The 24,192-nt window shown below is 38.6% G+C and overlaps 2 protein-coding genes across 2 annotated transcripts; both read left to right on the top strand.

Moving 5' to 3' along the window:
• The first annotated feature begins 3,208 nt into the window (after positions 1–3,208).
• Positions 3,209–7,238, top strand: LOC577507 (solute carrier family 25 member 35). Its single transcript, XM_777730.5, has 3 exons — positions 3,209–3,786; positions 5,120–5,338; positions 6,177–7,238. Exons 1-3 carry the CDS (start codon positions 3,397–3,399, stop codon positions 6,495–6,497), a joined length of 930 nt encoding a protein of 309 aa, XP_782823.4. The 5' UTR covers positions 3,209–3,396; the 3' UTR covers positions 6,498–7,238.
• A 1,648-nt stretch (positions 7,239–8,886) lies between these two features.
• LOC584726 (solute carrier family 25 member 35-like) lies at positions 8,887–12,895 on the top strand. Its single transcript, XM_011663998.2, has 4 exons — positions 8,887–9,702; positions 10,514–10,987; positions 11,669–11,887; positions 12,552–12,895. Exons 2-4 carry the CDS (start codon positions 10,598–10,600, stop codon positions 12,873–12,875), a joined length of 933 nt encoding a protein of 310 aa, XP_011662300.2. The 5' UTR covers positions 8,887–9,702; positions 10,514–10,597; the 3' UTR covers positions 12,876–12,895.
• The last annotated feature ends 11,297 nt before the right edge of the window (positions 12,896–24,192 follow it).

The following is a 24,192-nucleotide window of genomic DNA, read 5'->3' on the forward strand; positions in this document are numbered from 1 at the left end:
ACTCTAAATAAGCTCTATTAATTTTGTCTGAATTCAGTTTCCCCCTCCCGCGCCAAGCGCGGAATTTTTGGCGTTTCATCACAATATAGAGTAAGGAAGACGATTCCTCGTACCGTTTTCGAATCTTATTAAAGGTAAAGACCAGTATTGGAAACGCCCCAATTTCAAAAAATGAAATGGAAGCTCTCATTACCAATCATGTGAAAGAATATGTTTTGACTAATACATGATGATAAAAAATTTGCCGGGAAACCGCCTACTAACTCATATATTTGGTAAATTTGTTTCTCTCATGGTCTGTGAGAGATATAGGGTAGTCCCATATACATATTTCTGTGTATAGTGCTTGTAACTTTACGAAGAATGGGTCAAATTTCTTATCATTTTGATGATTCCAGAACCTTGCAGATGCTAGATGATCAACCTTTTCTGATCGATTCCACAACGTTTCTTTCACAATGCAATCGCATGACCATAACTGGTCTTTAGCTATTCATCTGAATTCAGTTTCCCCCTCTCGCGCGAAGCGCGAATGTTTTGACGTTTCCTCAAATTATTAGAGAAAGAACACGATTCGTTGTACCGTTTTCGACCCTAAATAAGCCCTAATCATTTTTTCTGAATTCAGTTTCCCTCTCTCGCGCGAAGCGCGGAATTTTTGGCGTTTCATCACAATATAGAGAAAGAGGACGATTCGTCGTACCGTTCCTGACTCGTCTAAATGAAGTTTTCCCCTTCCGCGCGAAGCGCGAAAGTTTTGACGTTTCCTCAAATTATTAGAGAAAGAACACGATTCGTTGTACCGTTTTCGACTTTTAATAAGCCCTATTTGTCTGAATTCAGTTTCCCACTCTCGCGCGAAGCGCGGTAGCTTTGACGTTTCCTCAAATTATAAGGGAAAGAACACGATTTGTTGCACCGTTTTCGACCTTTAATAAGCCCTATTTGTCTGAATTCAGTTTCCCACTCTCGCGCGAAGCGCGGAAGCTTTGACGTTTCCTTACATTATTAGAGAAAGAAGACGATTTGTTGTACCGTTCTCGACTCGTCTATTAAAATGAAGTTTCCCCTTCCGCGCGAAGCGCGGCATTTTTGGCGTTTCATCACAATATAACGAAAGGAAGACGATTCGTCGTACCGTTGTTGACTCTTAAACCTTGTTTGAATTTAGTTTCCCCGAAAATTTTAAACCTCTTATTTCTTTAGGTGATATTATAGGAAAGTGAAACTTCGAGAAAATACAAGTATTGTAGTTGTAGTCACTCTCGAAGTCGTGACAGCGGATAAGAAGTCAGAGTTCGTAGGGGAAAAAAGCTTGTCGGCCGACCGACAATAATGCATCTCACCGACTTCAAACTTCTGCATTGATATAGTACACGAGAATCGAGCAAGAATACCAATACAGCTGACCCGACACAGCAACATATTTACCCGTGTCTTTCTTGCTCCCTCGACTAGACGACTCCATCCAACAACCCCCTTCTCTCTGTTACTCCCACTCCTCTCTCTCAGACTCTTACCTCCCCTCTCTCTCCTCTCTTTCACCGTTTCTTTTGTTTCCCTTTCACTTTTTTTCTTCTTTTTTTTTCCTTTTCTTTCTTTTCTTTCTTTTCCTTTCTTTCCTCTCCTCCCTCTTTTTCTTTTTTCTCTTTCTTTCTTCTCTTTTTTTCCTATCTTTCCTTTCTTTTTCTTTCTTTCTTTTCTTTTTCTTTTCTTTCCCTTTCCCTCTCTTTTTTCCCCCTCTTTTTTCCCCCCTCTTTTTTTCCCTCTCTTTTTTCCCCTCCCCCTTTTCTCTTTTTCCCGACGGCAGCGCAATTTTACCGACAATATCCTGACAGGTGGGGGGGGGGGGGTGTCGCACCCCCCCCCCCCCCTTTGGCGACGCCTGAAACCTCCATCAGGCATAACATATTAGTAGTGGCCAGAGAATCTCGGATTTGTCAGTGTAGTGTTCAGCTAAGACAAAAATACCTCTAACATGTGTTTTAGAAATTAAAATTGAGAGAGTAACTAAGTGTGCCTTCAAACAAAAATGTCATTTACCAGATTATTTTTTATCATGGCTTGCAAAATTCCAAGTTCTAAAAAATAACAACAGAAAAGAAGGAAAAGAAGGAGAAGACAAAAAAAGAAGAAGAAGAAGAAGAAGAAGAAGAAGAAGAAGAAGAAGAAGAAGAAGAAGAAGAAGAAGAAGAAGAAGAAGAAGAAGAAGAAGAAGAAGAAGAAGAAAAGAAGAAGAAGAAGAAGAAGAAGAAGAAGAAAAGAAGAAGAAGAAGAAGAAGAAGAAGAAGAAGAAGAAGAAAGAAAAAAAAGCGGGAGAGATTTTGATTATTATGGATACTTTATTTTTTATAAGCAACTAGAAAGTGCCGCTCTACAAATTCCAGGATTGTAATGGATTGGAGATGATGTTGATGATGTCATTTCATTTCATATATTTATTTAAACACGGTAACTCTCTCAGCTTAAACGGCTGTTTTTCAGAAAATCTGTGTGAACTTAATACAAATATACAAATTATAATTCAAACAAAAGCCTATAACAAAAAATAACAAAACCGAAACATATACGCAACATAAAAGAATCAAATCAAACAAAGGAGACCCTAATTGGCATGTAAAACTATGAAGATTAAAGAATAAGAAGAAGGAAGAAGAAAAAAAAATCAAACATGTACTTATAATGTAAACAAATACAAATTCACCAAGTTAATCAAAATTAGATAATCAACAGATATTCTTTTTTTGTAATCCGAGATTCTGATTGACTATTATCCCAAAGTTCACACTGTATGGATTTACATATTTCATACTTCATTTCATAATTCATAATTCATAAAACAAATAATACAGTTATGACTCTTTAGACGTTCTTTCACTACTGGGTTTCGAAAGCTGTTTGATGTTTTTCTCGAGTGCTTGTCGGGGGTGTGTCAGAGGCTCGTCGAAAATTCGAGCATGCCATTGGCCAATCGACCATGACTGTCCGTTGCCTACTTCAATGCTAAGTTGTAATATTTATCCAGTCATTTATCCAGTAGACAAGATAATACTGCAGACATTTTCATATATAAAATTTAATTAAAATATTTAATGAACATTCATGAACTATCAAGGTAAACAGGTTTGTGAAAAACTAATTTTGCATTTAGGTACATGGATTTAAAAAAATATACTTGGTTAAGACTACTTATGTTACATGATGTTTACGTACGTATGTAGCGTGAGTCATACTGTTCATGCCTGTTTGCTGTTACCGGTATTCATAAAATACGTGTTTTACGGAGATTTTTACGGAACGTGTACCAGCATGGATCACATCAGTTAACTATTAATTATCACCCGAATTGAACTGTTTTGTAAACTCATCTCTTTCAACCTCTCGAAGCCATAAACAATGCCTTCAAACGCGGTCGAGTTTTTCTTGGGCGGGATCGCAACGTGCGGCGCCGGTCTGTTTACCAACCCGCTGGAAGTGGTCAAAACTCGCATGCAGTTACAGGGTGAACTAAAAGCACGCGGGACATATCAACGCCACTACCGCAACGTTTTCCACGCATTTTACACCATTGCACGTGTTGATGGCCTGCTGGCTCTACAGAAAGGACTTGTTCCTGCTCTTTGGTATCAACTCTTCATGAACGGAGCAAGGTTAGGGACATACCAGTGTCTTGTGAACATGGGACTTACGAAGAACTCGAAGGGAGAACTGAGCTACCCCCGAGCCGTAGCTGCGGGGGCATTTGCTGGATGCTGTGGGGCTTGCGTCGGTAGTCCTTTCTACCTTGTAAGTAATATTTGAGTTTGAGGAGTACACAAAAAATTGCACAAAAAGTACACAAACAAAAGCGATCAATAAAATGAAGGAAGCAGGAGGAATAAAGGGAGATTGGGGCATGGAGATTGGGAAACCACACCCTCCCTTATGCGATAGCCTTGTTCTCTTGCATTTCATCCACCTAGTAGTTGACCCTAGCGTACCGAGAGAATTAGTTGTGACACATGCATACAGTATTGCTTGGAATAAAGTTGACAGTCTCACACTGTGTCACGCGTGACTGCATCAGTGCATGCGTTATCCCATAGACCTTGGTGTGACTTGGTGGTAATGTGTCTACTTTATTTCAAGCAATACTGTACGTGAGTTAGACCGAATTTTCCGTCTCTTTCGTTCGTTAGCCTCTTATTGGTGTAGGGTCGGCCGGCTCTCTCTTTAGAGACGGAAACCGTCTATACACATTCCCTTGATAACGCCACGGCCATTTCAGGTCGTAGCGTTTTGCCCCCAAAATTCCCCAAAATGTCATTTTACCTCATGCATGTTATATTGTAAATTAGGCCTAGGCTATAATAAATCATTTCCACTTACCAACTTGACTGAAATAATCAGTTTAATAGTCCCTTTTTAGGAATTTATGGGTCAAAATCGAAATCCATGTTGAAAGAGATTTTCAAAATGGATTTCGATTTTGACCCATAATTTCCTAAAAAGGGACTATTAAACTGATTATTTCAGTCAAGTTGTTAAGTGGAACCGATGTATTATAGCCTAGGCCTAATTTACATGTGGATATGCACGAGGTAAAATGACATTTTGGGGGATTTTGGGGGCAAAACGCTACGACCTGAAATGGCCGTGGCGTTATCAAGGGAATGTGTATAGACGGTTTCCGTCTCTAAAGAGAGAGCCGACCCTACCCCAATAAGAGGCTAACGAACGAAAGAGACGGAAAATTCGGTCTATACGTGAGTGTGCTCATAGGTTGAATCATGGAGCTCCAAATACAGTAGTTCCTCTCACTAACATTAATAATCTCTATGAGATGAAACCATTTCGAGCTCCATGAAATTATTTACCAGAAGCGACTTCCACTGGTGCAACTATCTCTAATCAACCAGCTATAGCTGGACCCATCGATGGCTGAGAATTGTTTTTACTTGCACCTGCACTTTGTACATAATGCACCAACTGACTGCACTGCACAAGAGCACTTTGCCAGACATTTCAACCTTGACATTATATCCTGACTGATGGATCCTGTCAAGTACCGACTTAGAAGTAGAAGTATGTTACTGAAAGTGTATAATGTGTAATGAATCGTTGTTTTCATTTCTGACAGATAAAAACCCAACTTCAAGCTCGGTCTCACCAGGCCATCGCAGTAGGTCACCAGCACACTCATCACGGCATGACCCACGGGCTCCGCCTTATATACTCCGATGGGGGATTCTTTGGGTTGTGGAGGGGCGTGTCAGCAGCCATTGCCAGGGTTACGGTAGGATCAGCAGCCCAGCTCTCTACGTTCAGTGCAACAAAAGAATTTATCAAAGATAGCAAGGTAAGATGACTTGACAAGCTGAGAGGTTGTTAAATATAAAGCTGAGTTCTGGTCATCTGATAGTCCAGAATCTGGCCTATTTAATTTTCATTTCCACCACACCAACGCTACCTCCCCCTACTTACTTGCTTCCAGCCGAAGATGGCTTGATCATTAAATTAGGAAGCCTGGCGGGGCAGTTGAGCATAATTAAAGAGTTTGTTGATAACGCCATCTTCCATGGCTTGAATCAAGTGTGTAGGGAATATAAAGAGCCGACCTGATTCTTGAATTGTGAAAGAAACTGGGGAAGCAATTGTAAACTATTCATTGAGTAACACAGAAGAAGTGTGTACTGTGATGTTGAGGATCGAAATTATCAAAATGGTAAGATATTGACCCAGTCATGCTAACAATCACATGCACTGTACACAGAAATGTGCATATGGGCCTACACAAATATGTGGATTAAAAGTTTGGTCCAAATATTTCAGCTTTACTCGTTATATTTTGAGTAAGAGAGCATTTGAAGAGCCATAATTTTTCAGGGCGCATTTTTTCTATGGATAGAAATACTCACAAAGTCACACATATTTCACCCTACCCAGAATTCCCCCTTTGTTTTAAGCCTCATTTGCATGTACATGTATGACGCAATAAACCACTTGAATTCACTAATCGCCCCTTAGTCTAGTTATATACAGGTACGTATCAGTTTGTTGTGAGATACAGAAATGTGGAGTGCACAATGCTTTTGCCCTTTTATTTTGCCCTCATGTTTTTAGATTATGCAGGTACATGTATAATGTACTGGTACATATTTTTGTGAATAATGTTTGTCTCTATCTTTTTTTCTCAGGTTTTCCGAGATGAAAGCATCCTCGTACCCATAACTGCCAGTATGATCAGTGGTGTAGCCGTCGTAGTCTTCATGACACCATTCGATGTGATAAGCACTCGTCTGTACAACCAAGGCTTAGATGGGAAAGGGCGTGGTCTTTACTACCGGGGATTCCTGGACTGTTTCTTGAAGGTTCTAATGAAGGAGGGACCACTCGGGTTCTACAAGGGTTGGTCTGCGTCATGGTTTAGACTAGCACCCCACACAGTTCTTAGTCTAGTCTTCTGGGACCAGACGAGAATCTTGTACAAGAATATCCAGGACTCGTTTACTAGCTGATGAACAAGGGGGCTTAGACTAGCACCTCACATGTTCTTAGTCTAGTATTTTGGGCCCAGGCAAGGATCTTGTACAGTGTACAAACATGTCCAGGAATCTTTTACTAGATGACGAACAAGATGGTTTAGTCTAGCCCCTCACAAGTTTTTAGTCTAATATTTTGAGACCAGGCAAGAATATTGTACAAGTATGCAAAGGACTTGTTGGCTGTTCGAGGATAATGTATCAAGAGATCGTAATTGACAAGGTTCAATAAACAATATGAGTATAAACTGTGAGTATATGTCTTGATAGATACATGTAAAGGGAATATTGGTTTGTGCTTTCATTCATTCATCATACTTGCTAGAGTAGATATTTTTGATGTTTATACGGTGCTCTGTTACTTGAATTTGACATTTAAAATTCAATATTTGAAATTGTTGTGACAGAGCTAACAATGGAAGCCTAATATGTTTTTGATATGGATGACAAGCATAGAACTGCAATCACAAATTGGCAACTCTGTGACATATTTCACATGGTCCTCTGCCATTTGATCCGTAGTAAAAAAAATGATCATATTTACTCATAGTTACACACATCCTTTATTTGTTGATTGCACATAATTATATTTGTATACAATCCCTGTATGAAACAACTTTTCTTTCATGAACTAGGAAAAAAATGGAAAATGTATGAAATGTATGCACAGAACAAATGGGAGAGAACATCTAAAGATGTGTCACAGCATTACAGTTTCTTAAATTCATTATATCGTTTTTTGGCAGATTGTAATCAAACTTTCATTGATCTCTTCTCTCATATTTCTGTTTTTCTTCAAAGCAACGACCAAAACAAGTGTGTCGACTACCCATTTAATGTACATGTCATATCTGTGATTATTTGTAATTTATAAAGACCAAAAATCTAAATATGAATTTGACATACTGGAAAGATGAAAATGTATTGTTCAGTACATGTAGTTGTTAGCTAGAAAGAAATCCTGTCCAGGGGCGGATCTAGGGAGGGGGGGGGGTGTTTTGGCGGTTTAAACCCCCCCCCCCCTTTGGGCGGCCAAGTGAAAAAAAAAGAAAAGAAGTAAAACAGTAATACGGCACCATTTTTGGAGAAAAAATAATTGGTCAACCCCCCCCCCCCCCCCCTCCTTGGCAAAAAGCTAGATGTAAGAAGACTTTGAAATTTCTTTCTTGCCAATCAGAATGCTTTTATATTTTGCATTTATATAATATCTTATCATAACTTTACTTTTATCAGGGTATTTCTAAAGATGACAAAACTCCATATGGTAATTGTTTTTAAAACCTTTAACAATACTTGATTCAGGCAGAATGATGTAAGTTTATTAATAACATGATTATGATAACAATAGTAGTATATTCCTGTGTACTGCTCCTGTCTGTCACACTGGACACTCCTGCTTGTAAAGGTACAGTAGAATTTCAAGAAATAAGTTCCTGCCGGGTACCCATTTAACTCATCGGGTCGAGTCTTGCAAATGTAGATTAAATGTTTTGCCAAACCCGAAGGATAATATTGCTGTGGCAGGGACTTTGGGATTTTAGTAATCACTTTACTACTTAATACTCAAGTTGAGGCAGATTTTCTTACATGTATATCTGTAAAATGTCAAGCGTTTATTATGAAATCAATACATTTTCCCAATGATTTCTATTCAATTGATGGAGTTGAGCACAATATCAAATTCCATGAGGAAAGCATGTGCAGATTTGCAATGCATTCTTATAAGCCTTGCAATTTCAGTATTGACTTTTTATTACGTACTGTGAATAATTTAGTATTCATGTTAAATTCCATAATGTAATCTAGTGTATTAACTTATTAGCACTAATATTTAATCAATGTATATTGATGAAAGTGTGAAGGTTTTGATGAATATTTATTATGTTAAGATCAAATTATATTTTATATGTTCTGCCATGATGTACACAGTATTGAAAAAAGCAATATAATACATGTAAATATTGGTAAACAAAATAAATAGTTTTACTGATAATATCAATGTGGTTGTCAAATATAAATTTTGGTGTATATGTATTCTGCAAAGATATGATATTTACAATGGTTTGTTGTTAAATTCCAGGAAGAGGTATTTGAGAAGGGGGTAATGAGAGAAAAGGTGAAGAGGGAAGAATGAGGGGAAGGATGTGGGCAGACGATGGGGGGGGGGGGGGTAGAGAGACAGATAGACAGAGAGAGAGACAGAAAGACACAGAGAGACACATAGAGAGACAGAGAGGCACACATAGAGACACAGAGAGAGACACACAGAGAGACACAGAGAGAGAGAACGAGAGAGGAAGGGAGAGAGTGAGAGAGAGAGAGGGGGGGGGGGGGGGGTTGGAGACAAATAGAGAGAGAAGGAGAGAGAGACAGACAGACAAACAGAGATTGATAGGTTTAGACAGAGCAAAGAAGAGGGATACATGAAGTGGTGGAAGAGATGATATGTGAGAGGGGGAACAGGGAGACCAGAGATAAGAGCGAGTTATCATATCAATGATATTAATCGATAAAATAGACATCATTTACTCGTCTTATTATTTTGTTGCTATCATTGACTTTTAGGTGTCAAGGCCAAAGTGCCCCGCCGATTTCAAAAACTTGGGTTTTTCGACTCTTTTACGCAACCTAGTATGTCTGGAAGGACGATATGCGACTCTCGATTTATTATTTAAATCGTTGGTCTCTAACAAGGATCTGTGTATGTAGACTTAAGCTGCCGAAATGTGAAGGCAAGATCAATGATAGAAGAGAAGCGAGAAATACACGAAAACACAAAATATACACGTAATATATTGTATTAGACTTTGGATGGCCATGTTAAATTATCTTTCTATCACTATAGTCGCAATTAAGCCCATAAACATGCTAAAGAGGAGTTTCATGGAGCGTATACGCTAGGCCTATACGCTCGAACTAGTGAACATAATCTTATGAGTCAGATCAGGTCTTCATAACACTCACAAACATGACAAAGGGGAGATTCGAATGATCCCAGGAGATATCATAAGCTATTATGTGGACTCTGAACTATATAAGAGTATATAGCAGTATTTGTTTGTTGATTTCCCCTATATGGTCGGAGGATTATCTTTGCCGGTATCACACTGTATCAAGGTTTGTGTAGCAAACATTTTACTGGAAATGCCATGATGTTGCTGTGCTCGGCCAATTGACTTAGGTAAGGGGGAAAAAGTCGAATTACATATTTTTTTACACTGTTATAAGTATGATAAAATTGCTATAAGCCTCATCAAACAATCGTTCGCCTAGATCTCTCGCTTGGATTGTGCTCAACTCGTATTTCGGGAATTTTACCTGCTTTGAAATTTTTTCTGACAAGTTTTTGCGTTACACAGGAAGGTATTGTATTGAGTGGAACAGGGAAATATAGCTGATATAGTTTTTACGACTCATTATCATTTTAGTTCTGTATGTTATGACAGCCTGTCATAACATACAAAACTAAAATGATAATGAGTCGTAAAACGGGAACAAAATAATGAATGCGAGTCAAGGCATACTCTTGCGTGATGATCCCTTGCTATAGCCATTTGGGATAAAAAAAATCTTTTTATTCGTTAATATTTCCTTGGCATCAAGAGTGAGCCAGACAAAATTGAGTTATAATCGATTTAAAAAGTAATTTTTTATTTGTCGTAGTTGATGTTCGTCAGTTGGGATGATCATGATAGAAATCTCCTTTGAAAAGAATTGCTCTTCAAATACCCTCTTACTCGTGGAATATGAAACAATAATTGTGTGTAGTCCCTTATACGAAATTAATGTCTGTGTGCAGTGTTTATGATTTTCCGCAAGATTGAGTAAGTTTCTTTTTATCGCATGCACGATTAACATTTCCTAATTACTTCCAGACAGTTTTATTCTTAATGTAATTGCACGACCTCTTCTGCCCGGTATACTCGGCTTTATATCTTTACAACAAACTTCTTTGTGACGTACTACGTGCCGATGTATCCTTCCGTCAACAGGTCTGCCACCTTCATTGAGGCCCTCAGAAGAATGAAGGAAACATTGAATGAAGGACCCGAAGACAGTTCAAGGAGTCGCCTGAAATGCCTATTGATGTGATAGAGTTTGGCCTTGGGGGCGCTGCAGCTGCCTGTGCAGTCCTGTTCACCAACCCACTAGAAGTCGTCAAGACTAGGTTCCAGCTGCAGGGAGAGCTGAAGGCATGGGGCACCTACCAGCGTCACTACAGGAATGTCTTCCATGCCTTCTATACCATCGGTCGCTATGATGGTCTCCTGGCCCTGCAGGCTGGGCTGCCTCCAGCCATCATCTACCAGATACTGCAGAATGGGACACGTCTTGGAACCTACCAGAGTCTAATCGACATGGGACTAACGAAGAACAAAGCTGGGCAGACTAGTTTACCCAAGACGATGCTGGCCGCAGGAATTGCAGGCTACGCTGGAGCTTTCGTCAGCAGCCCCATGTACCTTGTAAGTTTAGACACTCTTAGATCTCCAGCTACCATAAAAATAAGTTGTTATCCTTTCTTGATTATAATTATAGCAGCAATTGTTTTGTGATGAAGTGTATTCAGTTTATTTTCGCCAACGCAGAATCACAACTCCATGAAAAGGGAGGGTTTTACATGTTCATTAGACAACATTGGCCAGAGGAAAAGCTTTAAACAAAATTAGTGAAGTTAAGAAGCAGCCACAAATTTTGTTGCTGACCGTCACGGCAATAAACACCAAGCTCTCTTTTTTTTTATATATTAATGTATACGAGATCCTCAGAGTTTTCTCATCGAACTGCTCCATATTTGTCTCATTATGACCCCTTCTGTCCTCTTTGACAGATCGGAAGGGAATAGAAGGCTCTGTGTTGCCTCTCCCATGTGGAACTATACCTACCTTCCTTTCTTCTGGAAATTGGGTTAATCTTAAAACATTTTAGATCATGCCCGAATCAATGTATAAATGTATACTACAGGCACTTTCGAGTTTACTATAAAAGAAATGTGGCGACATAATATTAAAGTTCATCATCATCAAAACCACCTCCACCGCAAAATAATGTTCTGATCTATGATGATTGCGTTTTCGAAGCACGGCTTCGTGCCAATATTTTTCTTTTACACATATTATGTTATGCTTTTCCGTCCATGAATACAGATAAAGACGCAAATGCAATCCCAGTCCCGTGAAGTCATAGCCGTGGGACATCAACATACGCACTCAGGTTGGCTGCAAGGTTTGAAGAGGATCTACGTAGAGGGCGGGGTGAAAGGTTTATGGCGAGGTGTCAACGCACAAACGATGAGGAACGGGATCGGCTCGGTAGCACAACTTACTGCTTTCTCTCAGACTAAGGATTTCGTCACAAAAACAGAGGTAGGCTAACAAGCCATGACAGCTAGTCAATGTGAGAATAAATCAAGTGTTCGTGATGTACGCATATCGAAAGAAACCTTCGAAATAAACGACGCAAGATGGGTTCCATCATTAAAGGATCCTGTTAGGTGGATTCTTACTTGAAACGTCAATAAAACACACTGTCGCTGTGATTCGTGCAACAAGAGCCCTGCACATAACTTTCCAATTGCTATGTCGATGGATTCTACAGTCGTCTAGCTAATGCATACACCTTTTATATAATTACGTATGTGATGGTTGAGGGTTTCAACGGCTTGACAAAAAGGGGGTGTATTAAAAACCCATAACTAACTTAGGTGAAGGGATTATTTAGGTGTAGTTGTCCGAGAAGTTATTAAAAAAGAATGAGCATATGATCCAGAGGCAAAGATCTGGTTAGTAACCATCAAGGGTTGGCAAACCATTGGTGATTTAAAGGGTAGGGTGTCTTCGAATCCACCGTAACTATGAGCCCAGAGCATAATGCAAGACCATAATCTTATCGAATCAACAATTGTAGGCAGTACTGTTTTCATGAAGCAAACATGATTTTGGGTATCTTATTTAGGAATCGTTCTGTAATGTGCTTAATATCATTCGTGTCTTCGAACATCTTAATATTTTGTTGGTTTTCCCATCACAGGTTTTTCGTCCCGGAAGCCTTTTTATTCCGATCATCGCCAGCATGGTGGCTGGTGCCGCTAACGTCGTCGTCATGACACCCTTAGACGTCATCAGTACCCGGATGTACAACCAAGGCGTAGACGAACGCGGAAAAGGACTTTACTACCGAGGTGTGTGGGACTGTGCTACAAAGATCTGGAGGAAAGAAGGTCTAGTGGGCTTCTACAAGGGCTGGTCCGCCTCGTGGTTTCGCCTGGCACCACAAACTGTCCTCAGTCTTTCGTTCTGGGACCTAGGGCGAAAACTTTACTACCGAAACTTCGACAAAAATCAATCAACATAGAAAATGACTTTACCTATGATCATGACCAGGGGCGTACGCAGGGGGTGTTTTGGGGGTTCAAACCCCCCCCCCCTTTGGTATTTTAATGTATGTAAACCCCCCTAAAAAAAAACTAAACCCCCCCCCCCCCCCCCCCCCCCCCCCCCCCCCCCCCCCCCCCCCCCCCTTTGGCTTTTTTTTTTTTTTTTTTTTTTATTTAAAAAAAAAAAAAAAAAAAAAAAAAAAATTATACCCACGGCTAACCTAAATAAGGTGACCTTACCCCCCCCCCATACGTAAAAAAATGTCAAATTTTGAAATTTTGAGATTTTAAAACCCCCCCCTTGAAAAAATCCTGCGTACGCCCCTGACTATGAAACAAAAGTTTTGTCTAAGTCATAGGAAGAATCTACTTGCAAAAAACTAATTTGTTCGACATGAAGGTGTCTCTTTCTAGACCTCTATTGTTGGAATGCTATGACTGTGAACACGATTTGATGCCCATAAGACAACATAATTTATAAGTATAACATGTACGTGTGTGAGAAGATGATTGGCTGATATAAAACTCTTTCATCAAACCTCCTTGGTATCGTTGTGGTATCTAGTATAATGATGTTTTGATCAAGGAGGGCAGGCGGCACTGGTCTCAGCGGAAGCAACAAAATGAAACAGAAGCCACATTGTCTTCATAAATTAATATGTTATGTTATCTTCGTATAATTATGTTTCCTCTCTCTCTCTCTCTCTCTCAGTGCTATGTCGATACTGTAGAGTGAGTTTAAGAAAGTATCTTCGTTTTGAAGACAAAAAAGTTTGCTGTATTGACTGTAGGCCTATATTGAATATGTATCTTTGGAATTCTAAAACTTCTTCAATCTGGAAGATTGCCGCCATGAGAAGCCACATTGTCTTCATTATTAATATGTTATGTTATCTTCGTATAATTATGTTTCCTCTCTCTCTCTCTCTCTCTCTCTCTCTCTCTCTTTCACTCTCTCTCTAACCCCCCCCCCCTCTCTCTCTTTCTCTCTCGCTCCCTCTCTGTCTCTCTCTCTCTCTCTCTCTATCTCTCAGTGCTATGTCGATACTGTAGAGTGAGTTTAAGAAAATATCTTCGTTTTGGAGACAAAAGAGTTTTCTGTATTGACTGTAGGCCTATATTGAATGTGTATCTTTGGAATACTAAAACTTCTTCAATCTGAAAGATTGCCGCCATGAAATTATGATAAACGTGACAATATCTCAGTTAAAAGGTGAAACGTGTTTTTTCTTTATAACCATCGTAGGCGCGAGCTTCTAATCGAACAATGTGAAAATTATGAAATGCAAAAACGAATTAAAGAAATAAAAGATGCCATAATCGGTTGCACTTGTGCATAAAAGCATGTTTGATCATGATTTAATCGATAATTTATAATGATTGCGAAAAGCAGCAAATGAAAGTTGTTTTATATGAAGATAAAAGAAACATTATCATGACAATCATGTGTGTAATTGCTCAAAAGGAGTATTTCTGTGACACTGGACACATTAATAGATACCACTAACTGTTGTATACAACTTTTAGGTTAGTGAGAGTAGATTTTAAGGAATCTTAACACTGCAGAACAAACTTGAAGGGATAGTTGAGTTCTGTTTTCAGACCGCAAATGCCTTTAAAGTCCATGGTTATTGCTCTTATTCTTATCTTTGACATTTCTAGTGCCCTTTTAGAACCTAAAATTGCTATGAAGGTAATTTTAGACCCCAAAATGTGTGAAATTTAGCCAATACGATCATACCAATTCAGCTCCACTTTTAAAAATACGGTGACTGTTAATTATTTTTTAAATTAAAAATAATAATGTTGATATTACTACATGTACTACTACTACGAACAATAATAAATCATAATACATATTTAAAAAATGATACTAATAACAATAATAAACATTATACAAATAATAATAAAATTAAATTTAGAATTAAACTCTGTACTGTTCATTATGATACATTTCAATGGGCCTCTACCAAGAAATATACATAGCCTATATGGATATATATGAAAATCCATTTCTTTTACCATAAGAGGTTGAATATTGAGAAATAGTTAACAGTACACCTAGGTAACTAAGCATATATTTACAAGAAAAACATTTCTACTTAATTTATTCCTCAATACTAAAAACTAATTTAAAAGACCATAACTTTATACTAACATATATATTTAATAATGAATAAATTTATTCATATGTCATTTTAACAGAAATCCCATCCATTGGTTTAAGAATTACAAAGTCGTGACACAACAGAATGATACATAACAAACATTTACTGTACAAAAATACATTATGTGATTTTAAAAATGTGCGTCCCTGGCATTGAGTAAACTATTATTGATCTCACAGGGTACACATACAATATTTGATTATACATAGAGGATGAGGAAAGATACAAAAGGGAGGTGTATAAATATAAACATCTTTATATATTACAAGAGTGCAACATCTAAAAACATGATGACAATGAAAACATACAGTGTAGTTCAATGTTACCGTTCCTTCTCGATGCAGCCGATGCAGTATATCACTCACTCATATACACACTACCTCTCCTCTCAGAACCAGAAGCAAAGAGCGATCTCACCATATACAGAATAGTAGCAACCAACCACCACCACATCATAGACCTTGTTCAATCAAGCCTCCTTCTACTACCAACCGCATAAAAACAACAATATAGGAACACTGAATGTATATACGCGGAATATACAGTCCAATCTGAGATATGCCCATCAAATTGCCAGCAAGACGGACCAGAGTCCTCTTTATTCAAGAAAACTGGCTTAATACCAAACAGACTACAGACGCTGAATGACATTAGCAGCCAACACTTCGTAACAGCTAAAGCAGCAGATTGCATCAGCTATACCAATGCCATACGAGCAGGACGAGGAAAAGGAGGGGTAGCAACACTACTTCGTAAAACGCTGGTTGCCAGCTACAGTAAAACCGCTGCCACCCTACCAGGATCAACATAGTTAGAATACACCTTTATCAGTCAAAACAGTGCATCCTGGCCCTAAACTGCAACCTACCATCGGGCGTCGACCAAACTGATCTTGTAGAATACCAGGAGAGCCTTGCCATCGTATCCAACATCCTGTCCACCCACATCGACGACGCCATTATCATTTCAGGTGACTTCAATGCTGACACAGTCAACCCTAATAACAAAAGATCCCTTCGAACCTTTCTGGTAGATGCCGACCTAATCAGCATAACAGAGGAACTTGGAAGCCAAGGAAATTTCACCTATATGATCTGGCGATGGTGAAAGACATCGTTTATAGATGGATTTCTATCGCTTAGATCATCAGTCCACCAGTTTGATGATCTTACCATTGGCCCGGACACACCTCTGAACACTTCGGATCACCTGCTGGTAAGAATTGAATGGTCTATATAGTGATACCATGTAACTCACATACAACTCAACAAAAGCATGCAACAACCACAGCACGCCCAGAAACTGCAAAGACTGAAAATGAAATGGACAGAAGCATCCAAAGAACAGGTAGCGGCTCGATATACTGATCCCTTGAAATTGCAGCAAGGCAGATGTTCACTACAATCCACATGAGAGTGCTGGACAACACATCTGTGGATGACTTGCTTTACAAGCTTACCACGGCCATGATTGAGACCTCGATCACTCAACCTCCCACACAGCTATCTTTCCATAGGTAAACATGGAAAACCAGAATGGAGCCCGAAGGTCGATACTCGTACAATGCCGCACTTGAAGTCTGGAAGAGATGGAAAACAGCCGATAAGCCACGCAGTGGTACACTCTTCACAGACTACCTACTATGCAAAAAGGACTTTCGAAGTCATCTCTGGCAATCGTGAGCTCACAACAACAGAAAACTCCTGAACTGTATCGAGAACGCCTGTGAAACGAACCAACCACTTTCCACAAACTTGTCAAGAACCAACGCTCCAAAGATTGCTCGGCGAATGGTACAGAGTCACTAGAGTACGATGGTAGAACATAATATGCCTCAGTGACTTCACGAAAGTCATTGAGGACTGGGAGCTATATTTAACAGACCTTTCCCTACCAGATCATAAAAGAGATGCCTCTAGCAGCATGTTCTCAACACCCATGTATGCCCTCACCATTAACATCTCATGACATCAAAGAAGCTACTACTAAACTGAAAAAGGGCAAAGCCAGTGCTCCAGACAACATCAGCCCAGAGCACCTCAGATACATAGTAAAAACCACCATACACCTGATCTTGCTCATCTACAACTACTACCTCGCAACTGCTCATACTTAGCAGAAGATTAAAAAATGGTTTGAATCTCTCCTTCCACAAAAGAAAAGGAAATTAGGATCCCCGCGATCCTAGGAACTATCGAGGGATGACCCTGACCTTCTCCAAGCTCCTCGAGCTTATCCTTAAACCAAGGCAATGGTATACTAGATGAGTTACGATTCAGGTTCCAGAGAAACCACTCCTGCATGCTGACTTCGTGAACCTTGGAACTCATAATAGAGATCAAGCGGCCTACCTATGTTGCTCTCCTCGATGTAGAGAAGACATACGACAAAGTCTGGCATGATAGCCTGTTCTACAAAGTGGATCAAACCAACATTGACCCTGCATACACAGCCCTCCTCAGATCTCTGTATGAAAACATGGAAAGCCGAATACTGTGGACTGACAAGTGGAACCATACCTATACTCCAGGGTGTTAGACAGGACAGGGTACCCCCCCCCCCGCTGTACCGTGACTTTTTTCTTTCTAGATGGCCTTATCAAGGAGCTGAGAGACAAGAGGCTAGGCGGCCTGTTGCTTAGCCAGCATGCTGATGTGATCAACATTTTTTCTCACATTTCTCTCTTTGGTATAGGTATTAACTTAACAATTAACAAATGAAAAATAATCGCGCAAACATCATGACGAAACGTGTAAAGGGACATTTTTATAATATGCCAACACATTATAATTATAGTGAGAGGATCGACGATATTAACACAAGAAAGTGTGTAATTTTTGTATTCTTCAGAAAATATTTTTTTCAGGATTTCTCATAATTTCACAGGACAGACCGTTATCATGATTATGGGGAACAAGTCGCTATGATGAAATGAATTTGTGGTTTAGTTGCCCATTTTAGTACAGTAGGTCAAAAATTGTTTTATTTTGCCATCAAATTCTAGATGGCCATATACTTGATATTGCCTGTAACATATCCCCTTTTACCTTTGCGCCAAATCTGGTGCTTTTATCCAAAAATGCATTGGGGGGGGGGGGGGGGGGGGGGGGGCACAACATTTTGCCGCCTGACCGCTTCTTCGACCACTAAAAATAAAGACCCAGTGGGCGTGGTCAACCCACCCATAACTTGGTACGAACATTAAAGGTAAAGACCAGTTATGGTCATGCGATTGCATTGTGAAAGAAACGTTGTGGAACCGATCAGAAAAGGTTGATCATCTAGCATCTAGCATCTGCAAGGTTCTGCAATCATCAAAATGATAAGAAATTTGGCCCATTCTTCGTAAAGTTAAAAGCACTATACACAGAAAGATGTATATGGGACTACCCTATATCTCTCACAGACCATGAGAGAAACAAATTTACCAATATATGAATTAGTTGGCGGTTTCCCGGCAAATTTTTTATCATCATGTATTAGTCAAAACATATTCTTTCACATGATTGGTAATGAGAGCTTCCATTTCATTTTTTGAAATTGGGGCGTTTCCAATACTGGTCTTTACCTTTAATTGTTTACCCTATCGTTTTCAGTGGCTTTTTGCATTTTGAGCGGGCTGTAGCACCTCTAAATAGAGCAGCCCAGACGCTGAAGCAGGTGTCTTTAGTACATCGTGCTCCTCAGCTGAATGTACCACTCGACCGTCACACTTCAGCCGCCTGTGTGTAGACATCCCATTGGCAGGTACCAGATTCTCAGTCTCGCTGCCGTTACCTATTGTCTATAGCCACATAGCTTTTTAGAAATCGAGGAATACATGGTGCTTATGCCTTATTGCAGATGAAGAAGAATTGTCTGGCCGTCGCTATCATGACTGTATAAGTGCTGATCATCGCACGACTGAAAGGGGAAATCACTGACCAAACGGAATGGCGTGGCACAGCCGTAATGGTGATGAAGGGGTTTGGGTTCCTTCTCAAGCTAGAGTAGATGTTTAAAAGCCTAGCTGTTACCTAGATGCATGGTCAAAGGGTGTCTTGACACCCATGGTTCAAAGAGAATCAGAAAGAAAACAAGCAGATATAGGTACAGGCATGGACTTAAGTCTTAAAGGGGAAGTCCACCCTGAAATTAAGTTAGTTTTAATAGGAGTAGAAAATGAGAGAAACAAGTCAGTGAAAGTTTGAGCAAATTCCGATTAAAAATAAGGAAGTTAGGATTTTTGAAGTTGTGATCAATCAAACACAAATTGGCAACTCTATGACGTATCATGCGAGCTCAACTTCCATTTGCTCAGTACTAAAAAAATCTAAAATTTTCATTTTCCCTCAAGAAAAATTTCAACCATACATGCACCCTAAATATAATAATTGCAAATATGTTTCTATACTCCCCCTGCAAGGAACAAATATATATTCCGTCATCAATAACGAAGAAAACATGATTTTATGGAATATTATGCACAAAGCAAATGAAGGAGAGCTCGTATAATAAGTCACAGAGTTGCCAATTTGTATTTGATTGATCACAACTTCAATAATTCATAACTTTCTTATTTTCATTCAGAATTTGCTCAAACTTTCACTCACCTGATCTTCTTATTATTCTGCCTCTATCGAAACAAACTTATTTTGGGGGTGGACTTTCCCTTTAATACGTAGTAGGTCCATTATACAAGGAAGTCAGAATCCACCTGCATGCTCCCGTACCGAAGTGTGGGTTTACGACGTTCCCTGTAACACATGGCTCGAGACCCACCTTTCCCAGGGGCGGGGGCCTCTAAACCAACCATACAATGACAAACCTAAGTATGCAGTGGATTCTTCGAAAGTAGACAGGGGAAAAGTTAAAAGAGTTAAATTAGAAAAGAGAATGGCAGCTAGGGAGGCAAAGGAAGCTTATACCCTCACTCTGGTAGAGAACCAGCCCATTTCCAAAATGATAGATGAATTACAATTATTTACATCCTGGCCAACTTGTTCATACATTCCTACGTACGTCAGGTCTGGAGACTGTGTTGAGCAATATATCTGGTTTATATTTCCCCTAGATATTTACACCACAATTTTCTGAAATCGTGCGTGAAACCTAGTAAGATAACTGACAAAAAATAAATTTGAAAGAATTTGAATAATAATCCGTAGTAACCAGAAGATTTCCAATTTTATGGGTATTTAATCTTATTGATACAATTGTATATAACTTTTTTAGATTTTCAAAAATCTATTGTATCTGTATAATTATACTGATGATTGTAACTAGACAACATTTTTATCAGTTGTATTCAATGCCATGTAATTTTAATTTCATTTTTTTTTCTGTAAATACATGTGCTATTCAGCTTATTGCTGCAAACCATGTAGTTTAATAAACCATTTGTTAAATGAATTAGATTGAATGAAGTTAATTTCCAATTCTGTTTCTTCCAGAAAACACTTAAAATATTCTATTTCCTTCGAGAAAAAAAAAATCATCTTTACGATTACCATAACAACATATAATTGCTATTAGATTTTGGGATTAAACTTGCAAATATAGGCGAAGTTCATTGTGCATTTGACGTCATTCCATAGTTCCCTGCCATTCTTTAGTCGTGTCATTCCGCAATCCTCAAGACCCCAATCGTCATTCGGTTCGCCTGGGTACCATGCTGTGTAGCTAACATCCGTTCCATCAGACCAAACAAACGGACCTTCAGGGTCAGGTTGGTATAGTCCTATCCATCGTAGGTTGGTGTTAATACTCTACAAAAGAAGAAGAATACACAATACCTTGTGGATTATTCGATATACGAGCAAATTGATTTGTAGTACGCCTCACCAACATAAAATAGAAATAGAAATTCAAAAATAAATAAACTTTTTCACTCTCAATTTCTTGCCTCTTTAGCAAAGGTTGCATGAATGTAAATATTAAAGCGTATCTAAAGGGGAAAAGGGGAGTTTGCCCACAAAAGAAGAAGAAGAAAAAAGTTGCTTTTCTGTGAAGACTGGGTTTTGTTGCGGGTTAGATTATCATCATTTTTTTTTTTAACTTCTTAAATAATAGACAATTTCCTCAAATATTTCATCTCGGCTACAATTTGACCTCACACATCGATAATGTATAGTACATTTGTAAACTATACTTCGAAAAATTGAGAAAATGGAACTGAGGACATATCGTTTAATGAAGATCCGAAACAGAATAGAACTGAACACGATTCTTTCAATTCAATAAAACATACAAGCGTAGATTATGCAATTATCAAAGAATTAAAAACGAAGCCATGCCTCCTTTTATCTATCACTCGTTTCGCTCGCTCGCAATTACCTAAATTCATCGCATACTATTGCCTACTGCCAATTCGTTATAGCGCAAATTTTTATGTCGGAAAAGAATTAATATACTGTCGACCACACTTTCCCTACAGCACACCAATTAAAGAGCCCGTGACATCGAAATACAAGTGTTTTTCTGTTGGTGTGCAGTCCTGCATACATCTTATTTTTGATATGTAAACTTCTGAATTTGTTTCATAGATTTTTAAATATTTGTTGAAATATTTGTTTTTCAAACTTGCTAAGCTCCACCCCAAAAACCTCCAGATCTCATTCCCCTTGTGACATCATCTGTCAGTCATCAATGAGCTAACTTGAGAAAGTGGTATGTATCTTTGCCGAAGTCGACCACCTGTTACAATACGTGATACAATAACAACATACAAGTTGCTATGTCAGACATGCTGTAGCATCACCAGGAAGACAAAGGCAATGATGATAATGGAATCATGCGATTCTATTATGAACGCGTGCTAAGCTGGGGGAAAATACATACTATTACATTACTATTCTAGAATATTAGTTTAGTCTGACATGTATGACATAGCAACTTATATGTTGCTATTGTTTGTGGTATTGTAACAAGTGGTCAACTTTGGCAAAATTACATGCCACATTTCTCAAGTTAGCTCATTGATGACTGACAGATGATGTCACAAGGGGAATGAGATCTGGAGGTTTTTGGGGTGGAGCTTAGCAAGTTTGAAAAACAAATATTTTAAAATCTATGAAACAAATTCAGAAGTGTACATATCAAAATATGAGATGTATGCAGGACTGCACGCCGACAGGAATACACTTGTATTTCGATGTCATGGGCCCTTTAAGGCTATAATTTTGTTTCCTGCATGTATAAGAATTGTAGGCTTTTTTCTGAAGGACTTTTTCTTCTTCTCGGGGCCTTAATCTCAACAAAGACGGAAATAAAACCTGGATTCCCGGAGCCGAGGTTGAACCATTCAGGTCAATGACGATCCAATTGTGGTAGATGAATCATCATTGCACTGAATCAAAGGTGTAGATACGCCACTTTGTAATGAGTTAAGGAAGAACAAAATCAGGTTTGTACGATTATGAGGCTGCTTCATTAAGATGATTATTATACGTACTTGTACTCTACTGGTACTGACAATGAAGTCCATCTCCTTCTGGCTATGTATGGACACTAAGTCCGATTGACCTGTCACGTTATCGATGTTCCGACAATTCGTCATGGCTTGAGTAAAAGTGACTCTCTTCTCAGAAAAGTAACAATAAAGGCTTCCTTCAAACCATCCCGAAAGTTCTTGACAGCTCGATCCAACTGAGGTGAACAATGTGAAGCAATCGTCCAGAAAAATTAAGTCAACTGTTTACAGAATAATTATTGGTTCCATTTGCAATGTCATGTTTTAGTATTAATTCCTGGAGGCGTACGGACGCACAATGTTACCAAGGTGTGCGTGTGCCCGCGTTTTCTTTGTGTGTGTGTGTGCAGCGTATAACTTCCTTAGCCTGAAATCATAATTTTCCAGTAGGTCTATTTGAATTTTGCAAGTGAGTGAACTGAGCAAGTAAACACTTCAACGTCAAAATAAACCTAATGTTTATAATGAATTGTGTATTCTCGTCTTCACAATATTACCCAAATAAAATAAAGATCCTCTCGTTCCCCGATTATTGTTGTTGATAACAGTAATAAAAATAATAACAATTAAAATAATAAAAATAATAATAATAATAATAATAATAATAATAATAACAATTAGAATAATAATGATAACAATAATAATACTAACAATAATATTAATAATAACAATAATAATAATGATCATAATAATAACAATAATAATAATAATAATAATAATAATGAGAAGAAGTAGAAGAAGAAGAAGAAGAGGAGGAGGAAACAAAAAGAAAGACAGCACTAAAACTTAAATGTTCTTTATTCATACGAAATCATTATTATGGATAACTCATTTGTTAAAAAGGTAGACTACAACTACATAGCAACTTATCATGTCTTCGTGCATCCGAGATAAAAGATTTTCCGAGACCGATGGTCTACGCGCCACCTAAAATCAGTAATATACCACAACTGTGTTTGTTTCGACGACGGTCTCGCGAACCACAAAATAGTATTTAGCTTTAAAAAGGCAAACTAGACCAATTTAGGCCCTTTTTGGGGGGGGGGGAGCCTCTTAGCTTGTGAAGCTTATGTCTCGAGGAAATTTGTTTCTTGGGAGCCTTCAGTCAACAATAATGTATCATCTTTGTTATTCCCCACAAATCTCACCGGTAGTTGAAGTGGCTTGGGATGTCATCGTGATCATCGGGTCGGTCGTGGACTCGGTGGTTGAAGTGGCTTGGGATGTTATCATGATCATCGGGTCTGTCGTGGACTTGGTGGTTGAAGTGGCTTGGGATGTTATCATGATCATCGGGTCTGTCGTGGACTTGGTCATTTTGTCAGCTGTCGGAGCTGGTCCTGCACCTAAAGGAAATGAACAATAATCATATACATTGAGGGAGGAAGATGAAGGTAGATGCCTTAAATTGTCTAAGCTGCAGATGTAATGGATTTGTCTAAAAGGTTATTCACAACTCTAAAACATGTTATTTATATATTACTAATTTGGTCCATTTAATACATATACTGTTTACAACTAAATTAATTATAAAATAACCACGTTTTGTTATTTTTAAAAGTATGTAAACAAAAAAAAAATTGTGCGAAGTTTTGCTTTATGACACACATTGAAGCATCTATTAAAGGTATCCCACAAAGGCCTTAATTCAACCGATCAACCTTTTGTTCTTGTGTA

Source organism: Strongylocentrotus purpuratus, unplaced genomic scaffold (genome assembly GCF_000002235.5).
Source record: "Strongylocentrotus purpuratus isolate Spur 01 unplaced genomic scaffold, Spur_5.0 spur5_scaffold_16, whole genome shotgun sequence".
Lineage (NCBI taxonomy): Eukaryota > Metazoa > Echinodermata > Echinoidea > Camarodonta > Strongylocentrotidae > Strongylocentrotus > Strongylocentrotus purpuratus.

Excerpts from the sequence above, each read along its gene's own strand:
- LOC577507 (XM_777730.5), top strand. The coding sequence starts at position 3,397 with ATGCCTTCAAACGCGGTCGAGTTTTTCTTGGGCGGGATCGCAACGTGC. Across the intron at positions 3,787-5,119 it reads TCGGTAGTCCTTTCTACCTT|ATAAAAACCCAACTTCAAGC; the intron begins GTAAGTAATATT and ends CATTTCTGACAG. Across the intron at positions 5,339-6,176 it reads AATTTATCAAAGATAGCAAG|GTTTTCCGAGATGAAAGCAT; the intron begins GTAAGATGACTT and ends TTTTTTTCTCAG.
- LOC584726 (XM_011663998.2), top strand. The coding sequence starts at position 10,598 with ATGCCTATTGATGTGATAGAGTTTGGCCTTGGGGGCGCTGCAGCTGCC. Across the intron at positions 10,988-11,668 it reads TCAGCAGCCCCATGTACCTT|ATAAAGACGCAAATGCAATC; the intron begins GTAAGTTTAGAC and ends CCATGAATACAG. Across the intron at positions 11,888-12,551 it reads ATTTCGTCACAAAAACAGAG|GTTTTTCGTCCCGGAAGCCT; the intron begins GTAGGCTAACAA and ends TTCCCATCACAG.